Genomic DNA, 16,194 nt, shown 5'->3' with positions numbered 1-16,194 from the left:
AAGAGTGTTTTACTGTCCTTACAAGAAAATCTTCTTTGTATTTTGCCCCAGGTCTTCTCGCAAATTCAGCTTTATCCATGAGGAACGATGGATTCCTACGAAAAACAAACCTGGAATATTATTACTTTAGAATCCTGGACAAATTGATCATTTGTCCAGGTTTTAAACTATATAAAAGAAAAACAATGTTAAGCAATGCTGTTTACCTGCTTCCAATCATCAATAGTCCAATTTTTGTGATTTTTAGCTCCTTGAAGCCTTTTTTTTCATTCTGGGTAGAGTCCAAGTATAATTTCTCACCGTTAATACAATCTTTGGGTTATAAGCTCTCGGGTTATAAGACAATCTTGGGTTATAAGACGGAGGAGTTTTGTTTACCAACAGACAGACATGGTTTTCGTCATTTTTTTGATAAGTGAAAACAAAAATAAGTGGTAATCTAGAAGATATTGAAAATAATTACTAGAACGGTTGTCTTCTTCTTTTTGTATAGACATGACTCTGTCTGTTTTTCAATGTTACTCGGTTTTCGAAGTGGAAATCGAAACGTCAATATAAACATATTTTCAATTAAAACCATTGTTAATTCCCAAAAAATATAGTAAATAATATTTTTTCCGCAAATCGCCAGGAAATTTTGACATTCCTGTCAAAATTTCTTGAAGAAAAAGTCAGGACTTCCTTACTGTAAGGAAATGTCATTTCCTTACTGTAAGGAAATGATATTTCCGTACAGTTGTTAGTGTTCTACATAAATGATAGAAAACACATTGCTATTAAAACCTTGTAAATTACCTTAATCATTAAATTTTCTTTATCTGGAGCTTTCTGGATAAATTTTTCAATTTCTTCCTTCGTTAAAATCTTAGATTTCTTTGCCCTATAACCTTGAGCTTGCCGTTTCAATAAAGAACGAAGTTTTGAGTATGTAGATATATCTACATTGTGTTTAAGTGCAAGGGTTGACTTCAGCATTGAATAATTGGCCCATAATGTTGAAGATTTCATCTTTAAACAAAGGTCTAGGAAGTATGCCATTACAACATTTTCTGAGAAAGAACTCGTATTTTTACTAATGCGATAATCCATAAAACGTCTGTATGCATTTTCGTACTTTTCTCTTGATTTCTTTGGCAATAATTCTAATGAAGCAGTATTCACTGCCTCAACCAGCTCTGGAGGAGTCCCAGGAATGGAAATTTCATCATCACTTATCATTTTACTTTCGAGAACACCAGCAATTAAATTTATAAGCGTCAAGTTTGACAATTCAACCTCAATACGTTTCCATAGTAACCCAAGTAATTTTATTAGGAATTTCAAAGCACCATTTATTTGGGAATAAAATTATCGCGTTTTTTTTTAAATCAATCAATATCTGTCGAATTTTAAACGATTTGCGGAAAAATAGTATGTTTACCTCGTAGGAAAAGCCACATTCCTGGACTCTGTGTTGCTAAGTCTCGGCTTTCGCCTCGACTTAGCAATCTTCACAGTCGTCCAGGAATGTTAAGCTTTTCCTACCCGGTAAACAATGTACTATTATCAATATGAAATCTTTTTCAGATAGCCCTTAACCAACTCGAATCTTCTGACGAGAAGAGGAAAAACCAGAAAAAGGACAATATGATAGAGGAACCCTCTGCCTTATTTTCGGAAGTCGTAAAACCTCCGATTCCGCCAAAAGTTAACGACGGAGACTACGGAGACGAAGGAAATTTATACGAAAATTTATTAGAATTAAAAAAAATGTCTACTAATGACGCAGAGGTAAATGTTGTAAAGTTTATTTTAAGAGCGCAGGCGCAAATTTTTTACGGCTATCCCTACTTTTTCTTTTTTTACACGGCGGTCAATCCAAGCCAAGTGGTCCAAAGGTGGTTGCTTGACTATTTTTTTATTTTTCTACCTTTTAAACTTCAGTCTATAGAGAGTACTAAACTGCATTCATTTTATATCTAAAAAATTTAGTTTGCCGATGACTGCCATTTTTGTTAAAGCGTGTCGATCATTTTCACGGAAAACATGGCTTCGCTCTTTAGTCAATATTTTTACCGAGGTTTGTCCTAGAACAATAAATCAAAAACCAAACTTTTTAGAAAAGTATGCTCTAAAAAATTGCCTGCAGCATTATTTAATTTCAAACTACCCTTAAGGCCTTAAATGAACCTCAAAGTTTGAAAAAGTAAACTGATAAAATTCAATTTCCAGCATTTTTTTAACAGCATAAGGCGAGCCGATAATGGTTTGTAATTTTTTCCTGGAAAAGACATACGTACATACTTTAAACAAAAAAGGTTTGAGCTTTGAGACCTGAGTAAATTTTTTCAAAAAAAATCTCAAAAATGTAATTTTTTGAAAAATCTCAAAGTTTGACCCCTTATATCTCTGATGGGCACGGATGAATAAATTTGAAATTTGGCTGAATATTAGCCCCTAGCAAGTAGAATAAGGAGTAAAAATTTGGAGTTGCAGAACGTCATATAGGAGTTACAGGCCTGAAAAAATGGTCAAAAATCAAAATGTTCAAAATTTGAACATTTAAAGGATAAATTTAATAAATAGTTTAATAATAATTTCATTTAAGGCAGGGTAAATAAAATTCAAATAAACTGTCTAATGAAATAGAAATTAATGTATTTTCACCAGATTTCACAATGAATACAAAGTTATACAGGGTGGGCCAAAGAAAAGAGTCCACCTCGATATTTGGCAATAGTTACCTATTAGATTTTAAGGAATTCTTTGTTTTCAAAATCATTAATGGACTTATTGATTGTCCCAGTTTGTTGGATAGTGTAAGATTTAATGTTCCATACCTAGGTTTACGCTACAATGTTACCTTTAACACGGCCTTTCACAGAACATCCTACGGTAGTAACATGCCTTTAGGTAGATATATGTGCTTCCTTAACGGTTTTGATATGGATCTGTTTAATATAAGCCTGGGCCAACTGAGGAGATCTCTTGCCATGTGATAATTAGGTTTCATCTTCCAATGTTGTTGTATTTTATTATTGTATTTGTGTTTTGTATAATTTTATTGATTTGTTTCAGTTACATGTGTACATTTTATATTTTATTTTTCTAACTGTTATGTTTTGAATATCTTGCCTGGTGATTTTTCAAGCCTTTGCTTTTCTTTATTTGACTTTTTATATTTTAATGAATGATTGTATTCTTTTTCTCATGATCATCTTTCAGTGCGTCACAGTTTTTTGATTTCTTTCTAACGCATTAAATTGTATGTGACAGAAAAAAGGCACGTCGGTGATTACATTTCGTCGGTGACATTTTTATAACATTTATTCTAGTTATTCTAGTTGTCGATAGATGGCGCCATAATAAAAAAATAATTTTTTTTTAATTAGATAATAATATTACAAATATAATCTGTATAATTTATAAGACTATACAAATCAAAGAAAATACCATTTTATAAATGCAAGAAACACATTTGATTTGTTTTTATTCCAAATTGAAAATAAAATGTGACAACTGTCAGATTTAACTAAAATGTCATGTTAGAATAAATGTCATAAATGTGTATTATCACGGACTTACCCTTTTTCCTATCATTTGTTACGCACTGAAAAATGATCATGAAAAGGACAATACCTCATTTTTTTATTGTATTTATTGTATTTTTATTGTTAATCGGGTTTTCCCGTGGGTAAATAAATGAATGAATGAATGAAAGGAAATGCCGAAATAGGTCCATTTTTATTTTTATTATTTTGCAACTTTTTGGGATATATTTCATACTAGGTGACGTCATCCATCAGAGCGTGATGACGTAATCGATGATTTTTTTAAATGGGAATAATAGGGGTCTTGTGGTATTTCATTTGAAAGCGTGTTCAATTCCCTATTCAGTAATATAAACATTATGATCATTATTTATACAGGGTGACCAAAAAAATATTTTTTGAATTAACGTGCGTACAAAGTACACACGCACATTCTTTTTTTTAATTAAGTTATTTTATCATCACTGAAAGTATCTTTGCAGGCAAAGAGCCGCAGTGTATTCATAATGAGACACGGAGAAAGAATAGACTTTACATTTGGCACATGGACGCCTTACTGCTTTGACGAATCGGGACAGTACACTAGGAGAGATCTCAATATGCCAAAAAACTTACCTTATAGAAGTGAAGGTGCTACGGGCTATTTAAAAGATTCGCCTATCACAAACGTTGGAATTTTACAAGCTACTTTGGTAAGTAGATACTTTTAAAATAGTCTTTTTTTTCTATTAAAATAGTTTTTATAAATATATCTAAATCATCTTTTGTGAGTTACTACTGTATCCGGATTTGGAGTACCATCTTTAAAAGAATATTCGAAATATTTTGTTTTTGTCCTACTTAATTTTAGTCCTTTTTCTTCAAGCGCCTATATCCACTGCTCTAGTCTTTCCTCCACTTGTCTCTCAGACTTTCACACAAAATTTTCGTTTCACCTGCATTCGTTCTAACGCTAGTTGACAGGGTTGTTTCGTTTTAAAGTTTTTGTTTTAAACAACGGTTTTAAACATGTTTTAAACATTTGTTTATGTTTAAAACAGTTTTTGTTTAAAACACTTAAATTAGACAACCGTTTTCTTTTCCATTTTCTTTATTAAAATAATAAATAAATATGAAAAAAAAATTCAAATACATTATACAAACTTTTTAACATACATATTATTTATTTATTAATAAACGGAACGTAACAAAAATTGGAAAACTTAAAACATTTTGCATACAAGAGTTAATAAATTTCTTAAAACTATTCCAGTCTCATAGTAATCTTGTAATCTAAAATTATCGATCTGATATCTGATCAGTCACGTCATCACTGATGCAATTAAGCTCTTTAAAAATTGAAACCAACTTAGCAGCTTTGACATTGCCTAGCCGATTACGTAGTTTGGAAAGGTAAAGCGTATGTTGAGGAGAAGAGTCTTTCCTATGTTGGCTGACGATGCATTAGCTGTGTGGAGCTGTTAAGCAAGTTCCAATCCTGTATTATTTATATTTTTCACAGAACGCCACCATGTCTATAGTATTACATAAATGTTTAAAAAACATAATATATGGTTTAAAGGGTACACACTTTGCCTGGTAATTAATAATAATTTGCAATGCTTCTGGCAGGGTTGCAAAAAAACATGTTTTTTTAATTTTAAACAAAACAAACGTTTTTTTTTTGTTTTTAAATTGTATGTTTTAAACAAATAAAACTTGTTTAAAACACGTTTTTTTGTTTTAAACATTTTTTTTTGCTTTAAAAATGTTTTTTTTTAATTTTATATTTTAAACAAATAAAACTTAGAAGAAAACATTGTTTAAATCATATTTTCCTAAACATAATATTAATTGAAAGTGTTTGATCTATTATTATTATTCTACTCAATAATAGATAAGAAAACCAATTGCAAAATTAGGAGCTATTGCCTGGGGAACCCCAGACTATTTACAATTTATAAATCCACATTACAATTTGTCTATTGCAATAACGTCCATTGTCAGTTATTTTGTGCTGTTTCTGGTGGTGCTTATTGTTTTTTTTTTTAACATGCAAATGATTTGGTGACCCTAGCTCATTTTTTGGCAAATTTGCTTGATCATCGCTTTATTGAAAATAAACTTATCATCCATCCATTATGAATTATCATCCAGAAGCATTTTAGATTATTATTATTACCAGGCAAAGTGTGTACCCTTTACTCCATATGTTTTCTAAACACCTATATTGAGAATGTAAAACCATTGGCATGGTGGCGTTCTAAGAAAAAAATAAATAGGTATACTACAGCATTGAAACTTGCTCAACAGCTTCACACAGCTGTTGCATCGTCAGCCAACATAGAAAGACTGTTCTAATCATAAGGTTTACCATTCCAAACTACGTAATCGGCTAGGCAATGTCAAATCTGCTAAGTTGGTTTCAATTTTTAAAGAGCTTAATTCCATCAGTGATGACGTGACTGATTTAAATTACAAGATTACTATGAGTCTGAAACAGTTTTGAGAAATTGATTAACTCTTTTGCAAAATATTTTCAGTTTTCCAATTTTTTTGTGTTCAGATTATTAATAAATAAATAATATATATGTTAAAAAGTTTATATAATGTATTTGAGAATTTTTTTGATGTTATATTAATAAAGAAAATGAAAAAAGCACTTGTTTAATTTAAGTGTTTTAAACAAAAACTGTTTTAAACATAAGCAAACGTTTAAAACATGTTTAAAACAGTTGATTAAAACAAACTGTTTAAAACAAAACAACCCTGGCCCTGGCTTCTGGATGATAATTTATTGCCTGAAAATTTCTGTTTCTTTATTGAAATGGTCAAAGCCATTTCCATACACTCCTTGAAGCTCCTTCGGATCACATACAAAAATTCGCCATTTGCTTGTTTCAAAAAAACACTTAACGCCACAAAATAACTTACAGTAGGCGTTATTGCAATAGTCAACTTGCAATGCGAATGTATAAATAGTAAATAGTCTGGGTTCCCCCAGGCAATAGCTCCTAATTGCAATTGGGTTTCTTATCTATTATGTTAAAGAAAAGTTAAAATTAAAGTTATTAATATCATCTTTAAGAAAATATAATTTAAACAATGATTTATTTGTTTAAAACATAAAATTTAAAATAAAAAACGCATGTTTAATACAAAAAAAAAACATGTGTTTTAAACATGTTTTATTTTTATAAAACGTAAAATTTAAAAACAAAATAAAACATGTTTAAAACAAGAAAAAAACGTTTAAAACAAAAAAACATGTGTTTTATATAAAATTAAAAAAACACGTTTTTTTGCAACCCTGCTAGTTGAGGCCCTCCCACACTCGTCTTGCAACTCTTTCACATATTCAGCCGGCACTCCTTTCTTACTTAATCTCCACTACAGTAGGTGTCTAGTAACTTTGTCATAGGCCTTCTAAAGATTAATAAAGAACATATGCAAGTCTTTCTCTTTCACTCTAAATTTTCCATTAGCTGTCTTATAATCAAAAATTGCTGTTGTGGACCTGCCTTGCATAAATCCAAATTGACTTTTATTTACTTTTATTTCTAGAACCATATACTAAATTCTGATAGATTTCAACATAAATATACGATACTGAGGTTCGGTATAGGTCAGAGAAACGAAATAGGTGACCGTTTAATCGAGTTTGCTATCACACACAATTATTCTATCATGAATACTCGATTTAAACACCACGTACGTCAACTTTATACTTGGAAAAGTCCTGGAGATGGGTCTAGAAATCAAATAGATTACATACTTACAAATATTCGCTGGATATCGTCAATTAAAACAGTCAGATCATATCCAGGGGCGAACCTTTTTTACTAGAAACTTTAAATCATTATCGCTCTGGTTTAAAACATTAACCGGTATTAAGTTGTTTATATCTAAAATTTCGAAAAGATCTGAATTGAAACGAAACTCGAGGTCTTGGAATATGTTTTCTAAAAGGGGTATAAAAACTGACACTCTAAAATATTCTTCAGGATTTTTTGTTTCAATATTACTGCGATAAATTTGTCTGGCATTGATTCTTGGCAGTAATATGGGAAAATCTAATTTTTGATGAACTTTCGTTACTTCTTCAAAAATACCTTTAAACACATTTTCAGCATCCTCTCTTTTTTTATGAAATACTAATAATATATCGTTTACTAAAGATCGAGCAGAAATTTTGTCCAAACTTTTAGCCTGCAAAGATTTACTTAAACTTACAGTTATATTTAAAACATGGGACAAGCAATGGAGAGCAACTACAAAATTTGTTTTTAGCATTGTATCCAATAATCTTTGAGCTTTTGAAGATGATTGAGAATCTTTCCACTGCGTTATTAGTTGCAAATTGCAAGAATGCTTCTTAGGGGGGGTACTGTCCCCCCAGTACCCCCCTTATCTACGCTGGTGGAGGCGATATGCGGATCCGATCATACTCTACTCGTAGCTAAAGTAAAGCTTAAACTTAAAGCTCCCAACAAACGAAATGAGACAAATAGGATAGAACTAAGAAAGGAGAACGACCTGCTCCAGGAAGTACATAAAATAATGCCCTCTATTCGTAACGGAACATCACAAGAAATATGGGAGACTTTTAAACATTGTGTAACAACACCAATTGATCATCCAAAGATAAATAATCCTATGAAACGGAAATACTGGATAACAGATGAAACCATTCAAATCATTGAGAATGGAAGAAATCTTTGTCAAAGTGGCGTGCATAGTGAAAGGGAAAAAGCTAGTTTAAGAAACCTCAATAGAGATATAAAACGAAGATGCAAGGCAGACAAAAAACAGTACTATCAAAGTATATGCAAAGAGATTGAGTGACATGATCAGAATAATCAGCCGAGAGATCTATTTAGAAAAATTTGCTACTTAACAAGAGACTTTAAAGCCAGAACTTGGGCCATTGAAGACAACACTGGAACTCTGAGAACAAACAGAGAAGATATAGCAGAGACATGGAGATCGTATTGCAGGGACCTATATAAAGATGATCAACGCCAACAACCTGTTAACCAAATCTCTGATGAGGTGGAAGAAGAACCTGATATACTTGAAAATGAAGTAAGACTCGCGATCAGTAAGCTCAAATATAATAAAGCACCAGATCCAGATTGATAACAGCCGAAATGCTCAAAGCCACAGAAGAAACCGGCGTAAAATTACTTCATCTACTCTGTAACCAAATATGGCATTCTAAATAATGGCCTGAAGACTGGACAAAATCTACAATAACGACAATTCATAAAAAAGGCAGCTTCCATAAATGCGACAATTATAGAACTATTTCTCTTATATCACATGCCAGTAAAATAATGATACATAATCAATAAAAATGTGGCCTGTTCATAAACAATGTGGTCTGTAAAATAAAAATGTGGCCTGTTTATGAACAGGCCACATTCCACATCAAAATCAATGAAGACCAAAAAACCGAAAAAATACGCCTTGGTAAAGGTATTAGACAAGGTGATACTATTTCACCAAAACTTTTTACCTTAGCATTGGAAAATGTATTCAAACAGCTCGACTGGGAGGAAAAAGGTCTAAACATTGATGGTGTACATTTGAGTCATTTGAGGTTTGCGGACGACATAGTATTATTCAGTACAGATATCAAGGAACTGGAGCAAATGATGAAGGAACTAAGCCAGCAGTCAAATAAAATAGGTCTCAAAATGAATCTTCAGAAAACAAAAATAATGAGTAATGTACAAACTAATCTTGTTATTGACAACGTCAGTCTTGAAAATGTAGACCACTATATATATCTTGGACATACCATTAAAATCGGCAAAGAAAACCAAATAGCCGAAATAAAAAGACGCATACAATTGTCTTGGGTAGCTTTCGGCAAGTTAAGCTTTATCTTGAAGAATAGAGATATACCAATGTGTCTAAAACGAAGAGTTTATGACAAATGTATCTTGCCTGTAACTACATATGGACTAGAGACCATGGCCTTTACAAAGAAAACCTTAGAGCAGCTCAGTACAACTCAAAGAGCGATGGAGAGGGCCATGCTAGGGATTAGTTTGAGAGACAAAATTCGAAATATCGACATTCGTGAAAGAACAAAGATTACTGATGTCGCAGAACGTATAGCAAGGCTCAAGTGGCAATGGGTCGGACATGTTGCCCGAGATAATCCCGAAAAATGAACACAGAGACTAACAAACTGGAGACCAAGAGAGAACAGGCGATTAGTAGGCAGACCGCAGAAGAGGTGGGCAGATGATAGCAAACAAGTCGCGGGCAAGCAGTGGATGAGAATTGCCAAGAGTAGAAATCGATGGAAGCAAATGGAAGAGGCATATGTCCAGCAGTGGACGAACACAGGCTGAAGAAGAAGAAGAAGAAGAAGAATCAATAAGAGACTAATAACTTTCCTTCAAAGAGAAATTCCACAAGAGCAAACTGGATTTACCAAAGGTAGAGGTACTCGAGAATACCTGTTGAATATAAGACAGATAATCGAAAAATCTAGGGAATTCAATATTCCACTGTACATATGCTTTATAGATTATCGTAAGGCGTTCGACAGGGTCAACTGGTGACACTTATGGGGAATACTAAAAGATGTAGACGTACCCCAACACCTTATTTCGCTTATAACTGAACTATACGAACACACTACTGGATTAGTTAAAGTGCTTGACACACTTTCAAACGAATATCATCCAGAACGGGGTGTCAGACAGGGATGTATACTGTCCACAATTATTCAATATATATGGAGAGCATATTATAACAAGAGCACTTGAAGGATGGGAAAAAAGCATCTCAATAAATGGTCATAAAATAAACAACCTACGTTTCGCAGATGACACAGCCCTTATTGCAAATAGTCAAACAGAGCTGATTGATCTTATACGACTGGTTGAAAACGAAAGTCAAATATTTGGTCTGCAATTAAACATATCAAAGACAAAGATCATGATAGTGGATAGACTACATAACAATGTTATGTCCACAGAGTTAGACTACATAACATGTCCAAATACTTTGGACATGTTATGAGAGCAAACACAGAAAACATGGAAAGGCTCATTATACAAGGAAAGGTGGAAGGCCGAAGATCACGAGAAGATCCCCAACAAGATGGATCGATCAAATTACAGGAATATGCAAAAGACCTATGCATGAGGTAAAAGAAATGGCCAGAGACCTTTAGAGACGGACAATACACGACATCACGTCGACCACTACACTCCATCCGGGGGTCAGGATTGAAGAGAGATAGATACGATAATAAAAACATATTTTGAACCGAGTGCTATGAGAAATTGTCTGAACAAAATTAACCAAATGTTTACTAATATCTATTGCAAACCAAATCCAAATAAAACACTAGATAGTCCAATCCTCATTCCTCCTACATTCCTCAATCAGATTCCGGTAATGACCAATCACAGCAAACTTATGTTGTCAAGTGATTCCCAACAAGTGAAATGGGCAGTAAAGTAGTAACAAGAATATGGCATTAGATGCGTTATATGGCTTTGTACTTGCAGGCAAAGTTTCATGAATGTGTTTTTTTTTTCGTTTCAAAGATATTTACTTGGCTACATACTTATCTCAATTCTGTAGATCTGCAAATCATGAAGAACCGAGCTCATCTTCATATTTGATTTATCTTTATCTGCTGCTAACTATTTTTCAGGTTGGCGAATCATTTAAAGAGAACAATATAGAAATAGAATACGCCTACAGTTCGCCGTCATTCCGTTGCATCCAAACCTGTGATGGTTTTCTAAGAGGGCTGGGTAAGAGGGATCAAATCAAGATCCGCATTGAGCCCGGTCTGTTTGAGTGGACGGTGTGGTATAACGAAGGAGTTCCCAATTGGATGACGAAGGAGGAATTGATCCAAGGTGGTTACAACATCGATGAAACCTACAAGCCGTTTGTCGAAGAGAAGGAGCTCAAAGAGTCGAAAGAGAACTGCGAACAGTTCCATTTGAGAAGCGCCTTCATTACGAGAAGTGAGTATTTTATACCTTAATGCCTGGTTGCATCACGAATCTTAAGCTCCAGCTTAGCTCAGCTCAGTTTATACATATATAGGGCCGCTTTAAGTCTCAATTACATTGCAGCATAATTTTCGATTCTTATCTAAGCACTTAACGTAGCAATTCATTATGGAAAGCTGAAAATTGATCTAAGACTCAGTGGTGCAACACGTATGTTTCGTAAGCTGAGCTTAATGCACGTCTTAAGCTTAAGATTTGTTGGTGCAACCTATTTCAAGTTAACGTATTTTTTATGTCCTTGGCACTGCCAATTGACCAGACTATTTTGTAAGTTGTATTCAGAGATCTACAATGCGAGTTATAAACTTACGTGCATAGAAATCGGCCCACTTAAAAATTTAAGAAAGATTTAAGTGATTTTTTGACCATGTTATAGCCTGATTCTTTAACAATACCACTATAATAATATTGTTGCTAAACAGGAAAATTTTCATTGTATACCGGGAGTTTAGCGAACCGACTATAATAACAATTTTCATTTCATAACAAATGGAACAGTCAGTTTATCATTAGGTACTCCCATTAGAGGGGAGGCCGTATACTCGTATAAACCTGTTTAAAATTGTTAATAAATTATTTCTTTTAAAATATACTTAAATTGTATTTTTGAACATCTTATTTATTTTATATAATAATTAAATTCACTATCAAATGTCATAGATATTTTATTAATATTTAATTTAAAATTTAGTATGACATTCACGAAGTGTCCAACTCAAATGTAAATAACCTATGCTTTGCTTAACAAATTCAGATTAAAAAACTAGCCTACTTACTAGCAACGATTTCAGCTGACGTTTAGTGTGTCGGCAGAAAATTAAAGGATTGTGACGTCACATTTTAAACTTTGAGGTCGATTATCTCGAAGAGGGTTAGAGATATCGAAATGCCGTTTTCAGATTTGGATTCAGAAGACAAAACTACATAAGAATCCATCAATAAATCTGCTCTAAGTATTGCAGGAGCGGCAACGCAATAACACACAGATTTTGCGAATTTATAAACGAAAAGTTTTCGTTGAAAATGTAACGGAACATATTACAGGGTTAAAGTGGATATTTGCGGGCCACAGTGCGAGATAGGAAGATAAAAGATGGAATGCTGAAATACAAAACTTCAGACCGTGGACAGGAAGAAGAGGAAGAGGAGGACCTCAGATGCGGTAGAAGGACGATATTATAAAAGCTGCAGAAACTCATTGAAAAAGCGTAACCAAGGACAGACAGATATGGAAATATTTGGGGAAGGCCTATGCCCAAAGTTGGATAGAATTGGGCTAAAGAAGAAGAAGAGAAAGGATTTGTAGTGCCCACAAACTCCTCAGTGTACAGTAAACAGATGTAGTGGCAGTGTTGGCCGGAGTGTCACCGATAGATCTGGACTGAGGAAAGGACGAATAATTGCAGAAATAAATTTTGTTTTTACAGAAACGAAGAAAGGTCCCAGATACAAAATTCGTTATTAAAATAAAATTAAAATAACAAATAATGATTTAAATCTGAAACCATTCATGGAACCACTTTCTGGTGACATTCAGCCCTACTGAAGGCGTCTAAGAGACAGAAACAGCTGTCTAGGGATGGTGAATATCCTCTGAATCGAAAAGAAACATAAATTGCGCTTACTTTTTTAACTTTTATTTTTACAATTTGTGGTTTGACTTCGAGATTAACAATCGTTAATAAAATCAAAATGTTTTAGGTGCACTATCAGCTCATTCAACGGGCAATTTCCTCCTAGTCGGACACTCAGCTACTCTAGACACCTGTTCGCACGAGTTGGTAGGCAACAAATCAAAATCTGCAAGTGATATGATCAAACTGATCCAAAAGATACCGTACTGTGGACTCGTCGAAATCACGAATGACAGCGGTGAGTGGAAAATCGTCGAACCACCTTGCCAGCCGATAACGCATTCGAATAACCAACGGTTCGACTATAAATTATTTTTAGAGTAATTGTTTTGTGTTGTGTTTTTAATGTTTTATTAATGTTTTGTTGCAAAAGGTATTCACCCAACAAATTCTCAACTGTAAACAATTTTGTACAATTAATGCATGTACATATGCGAAATTTTTAAAATAATCTTTTTAGGACTGTATTATAGGTGTGGTTCAAATGAATTAGGAGTGGTAATTATAGTCCAAGAGGCAGCGCTGAAAAAACTCTTTGAATTTACTAAAGCTAGATTTTTCACAGTTGATTACTGTGATTGTGTAGAGAAACATACTGCGGTCGGTCAAGCGAATCGTAGAACAGGGGTTACTGCAGGGCCGGATTTAAGGGAGGAGAGGCTGGGCAGCTGCCCGGGCCCCACATTGCGGGGGCCCCCACAAAGCCCCAAACGGAAAAAAATCAACACATTCTTCACAAAGAATAATTTTTGTCAATCAATTAACTGTGATATTTCGGTATATGGAAGGTTTCACTGCTGTTGAACGGTTTCTCATATTTTTGCCAAATTACGGTCATCAAGCAGAAAATATAAATTCACTAATGACATTCTTGCAAGAACATGAGATCAATCTAAAAAACTGCAGGGGACAGTCCTACGCAGTGTTGCCACAGGTCTTGGACAAAATTTCGGGAGACTGCTCCTATTTTTTCTTTTTTTGCTTCTTTTGCTATCACATTCCAAAAAAATTATACTTCAGGTACCAGTATTCAAAAATAAACTACATCCATCATCATATAATGATCATTAATCACCATTCATCATAAAAATCATTCAAAGTTCAAAATCGGTATACCTTAAAAAAATGTATTTTCTCGGCTTTCTAGGTATTATATAGCAATTTTGTCCATTTTTTTAATCCAAAGTAACTCGAGTAGAGCCGTCTAACTAACGCAATACTAAATATCAAGGATGCTTTAGTTTTTTTATAAGGAATTAATTTATTTATAATAAAATAAAACTGCATATTTTTTCCTGTTATAGACTTTTTAAAAAAACTTACCACACGTGTACCTATTAACGTTCAAAATACAAATATTCTTATTTGAAAGCTGTATAATTGTTTAAACAAGTTAAAAAATTTTGTTATAATAAATAATAGTTAAAAGTTACTAACATTTATAAATTACTGCAAAAATAAGGGTTTCTGCAATTATCTCCAATTGTTTATGTATTTCAAATTAGAAACTATTAAGATCTAGAATATTTATTTGAAACATTTTTCTCTAAAATCTGCAAGGAATGTTTTATAGGCAAAACATGATTTTTTACGCTTTATAATCGTTTAAAAACAAAACAATGTCGGATATTGAAGCAATTAAGAGCGAGAAAAATTTGTAATGTTCTTTAGTTATGTCGAAATACCGTAAGTTAAAAAGGTGCAAAATAAATTTCTCTTGTTTTAAGATTTTAATATAAATACTATTTTTAGTTTGGAATTATCTTATATATCAAAATAAGCCACAATCCTTCAGTATTCACTATTCAGATCCAGGTTGATACATTTTACTCCCAAAATCATAGTATAAAAGGACAAAGGACTGGTCATAAAATTGATATCGGTAAATCCGTATCTGCTGGTTCGCACATTGTGTCACAAGCTAGTAAAAGCAATTTAAGAATTCTTGAAAATTGACTAAACTCTGTTGCCAAATCTATCCGATAAAAAAAATTTTCTAATAATTTTGATTTTTCGGTAGAAAAAAAAATCAGCAGATTAATTTAAAAATTAAGAATTTTGATTTTTCGGTAGAAAAAAAGGAGAATTAGAAGAAAAATCGGTAGCTGTGGCATCACTGGTCCTACGACAACTCGTTAGTTATGAGTGGAAAATACAATGGTGTTCTTGGCGATGTGGATTCTGTGTGCCGCCCACTCTCTAAATTTTGTTGTAAAAGCTGCAGCTGAGGGTTGTCCTGCTGCCATAGCATTATTTTTAGCAAAAGTTAATTAAAAATCGCCTTCAATCTATGATGGGCCAAGAGCGTTTGAATCATCTCTCTATAATGAGCATTGAACACGATGTCTTAAAGCAGCTAGACATGTCTGATATAATCAAGGAATTTTTAATAAAAAAATCTCGAAAGTACCCAGACCTTAACTATACATTTTACTATGTTTATTTTTAATATTTTACGGTTGTTAAGATACAGCTCTTGTATTTTCTAGTATTTAAATATATATTTATAAAAGTACATCAACATTTTTTTTAATTGCTAAAAGGGAAAACCCTGTAGTGGGCTGTATACCATAGTTATAACAACAATTTTTTTAATGGTAGGAGGTAGGGCCCCACACCAATTCTGCCCAGGGGCCCCCACACCAATTCTGCCCAGGGCTCCCACTGCCTTAAATCCGGTTCTGGGTTACTGAGAGGAGGCTATCAAAGTTGCTTTCCTACGAAGGTAATTAAATCCATTTACTAAAGCTGAAAATCAGTACACACATTCTAAATTAAATATAAATAAAAGTTATTATAGTCGGTCAGCTGTATGACGGGACAGAGCCGGTCGGTCGGCCCCAGTGAATGTACAGGGTTATTCACTATATTTTGACCCCCTTATAAACTGCTTTATTTACAGAATTAGAAAAAAATGTAAAATACAAAAGTTATTCGATTTTTAAATTATGATTTTTTGACTCATATATCGTACTAGTGACGTCATCCATTTGGGCG

General features: G+C 33.2%; 1 protein-coding gene across 2 annotated transcripts in view; it reads left to right on the top strand.

The window, feature by feature from the left end:
- Positions 1 to 15,956, top strand: part of LOC114330314 (protein UBASH3A homolog) — a 45,994-nt gene extending 30,038 nt beyond the window's left edge. For both annotated transcript variants that reach the window (XM_050654421.1, XM_050654420.1), the window contains 4 exons: positions 1,567 to 1,770; positions 4,013 to 4,222; positions 11,194 to 11,515; positions 13,265 to 15,956. In XM_050654421.1, the coding sequence (XP_050510378.1) occupies positions 1,567 to 1,770; positions 4,013 to 4,222; positions 11,194 to 11,515; positions 13,265 to 13,521 (993 nt within the window). In that variant the 3' untranslated portion in view covers positions 13,522 to 15,956. The remainder of the gene's footprint in view (positions 1 to 1,566; positions 1,771 to 4,012; positions 4,223 to 11,193; positions 11,516 to 13,264) is intronic.
- The last annotated feature ends 238 nt before the right edge of the window (positions 15,957 to 16,194 follow it).

This window comes from Diabrotica virgifera, chromosome 6 (genome assembly GCF_917563875.1).
Source record: "Diabrotica virgifera virgifera chromosome 6, PGI_DIABVI_V3a".
In the NCBI taxonomy this organism is placed as follows: Eukaryota; Metazoa; Arthropoda; class Insecta; order Coleoptera; family Chrysomelidae; genus Diabrotica; species Diabrotica virgifera.
Note: the sequence above shows the minus strand (reverse complement) of the source record. Positions and strands in the feature narration are given on the sequence as shown.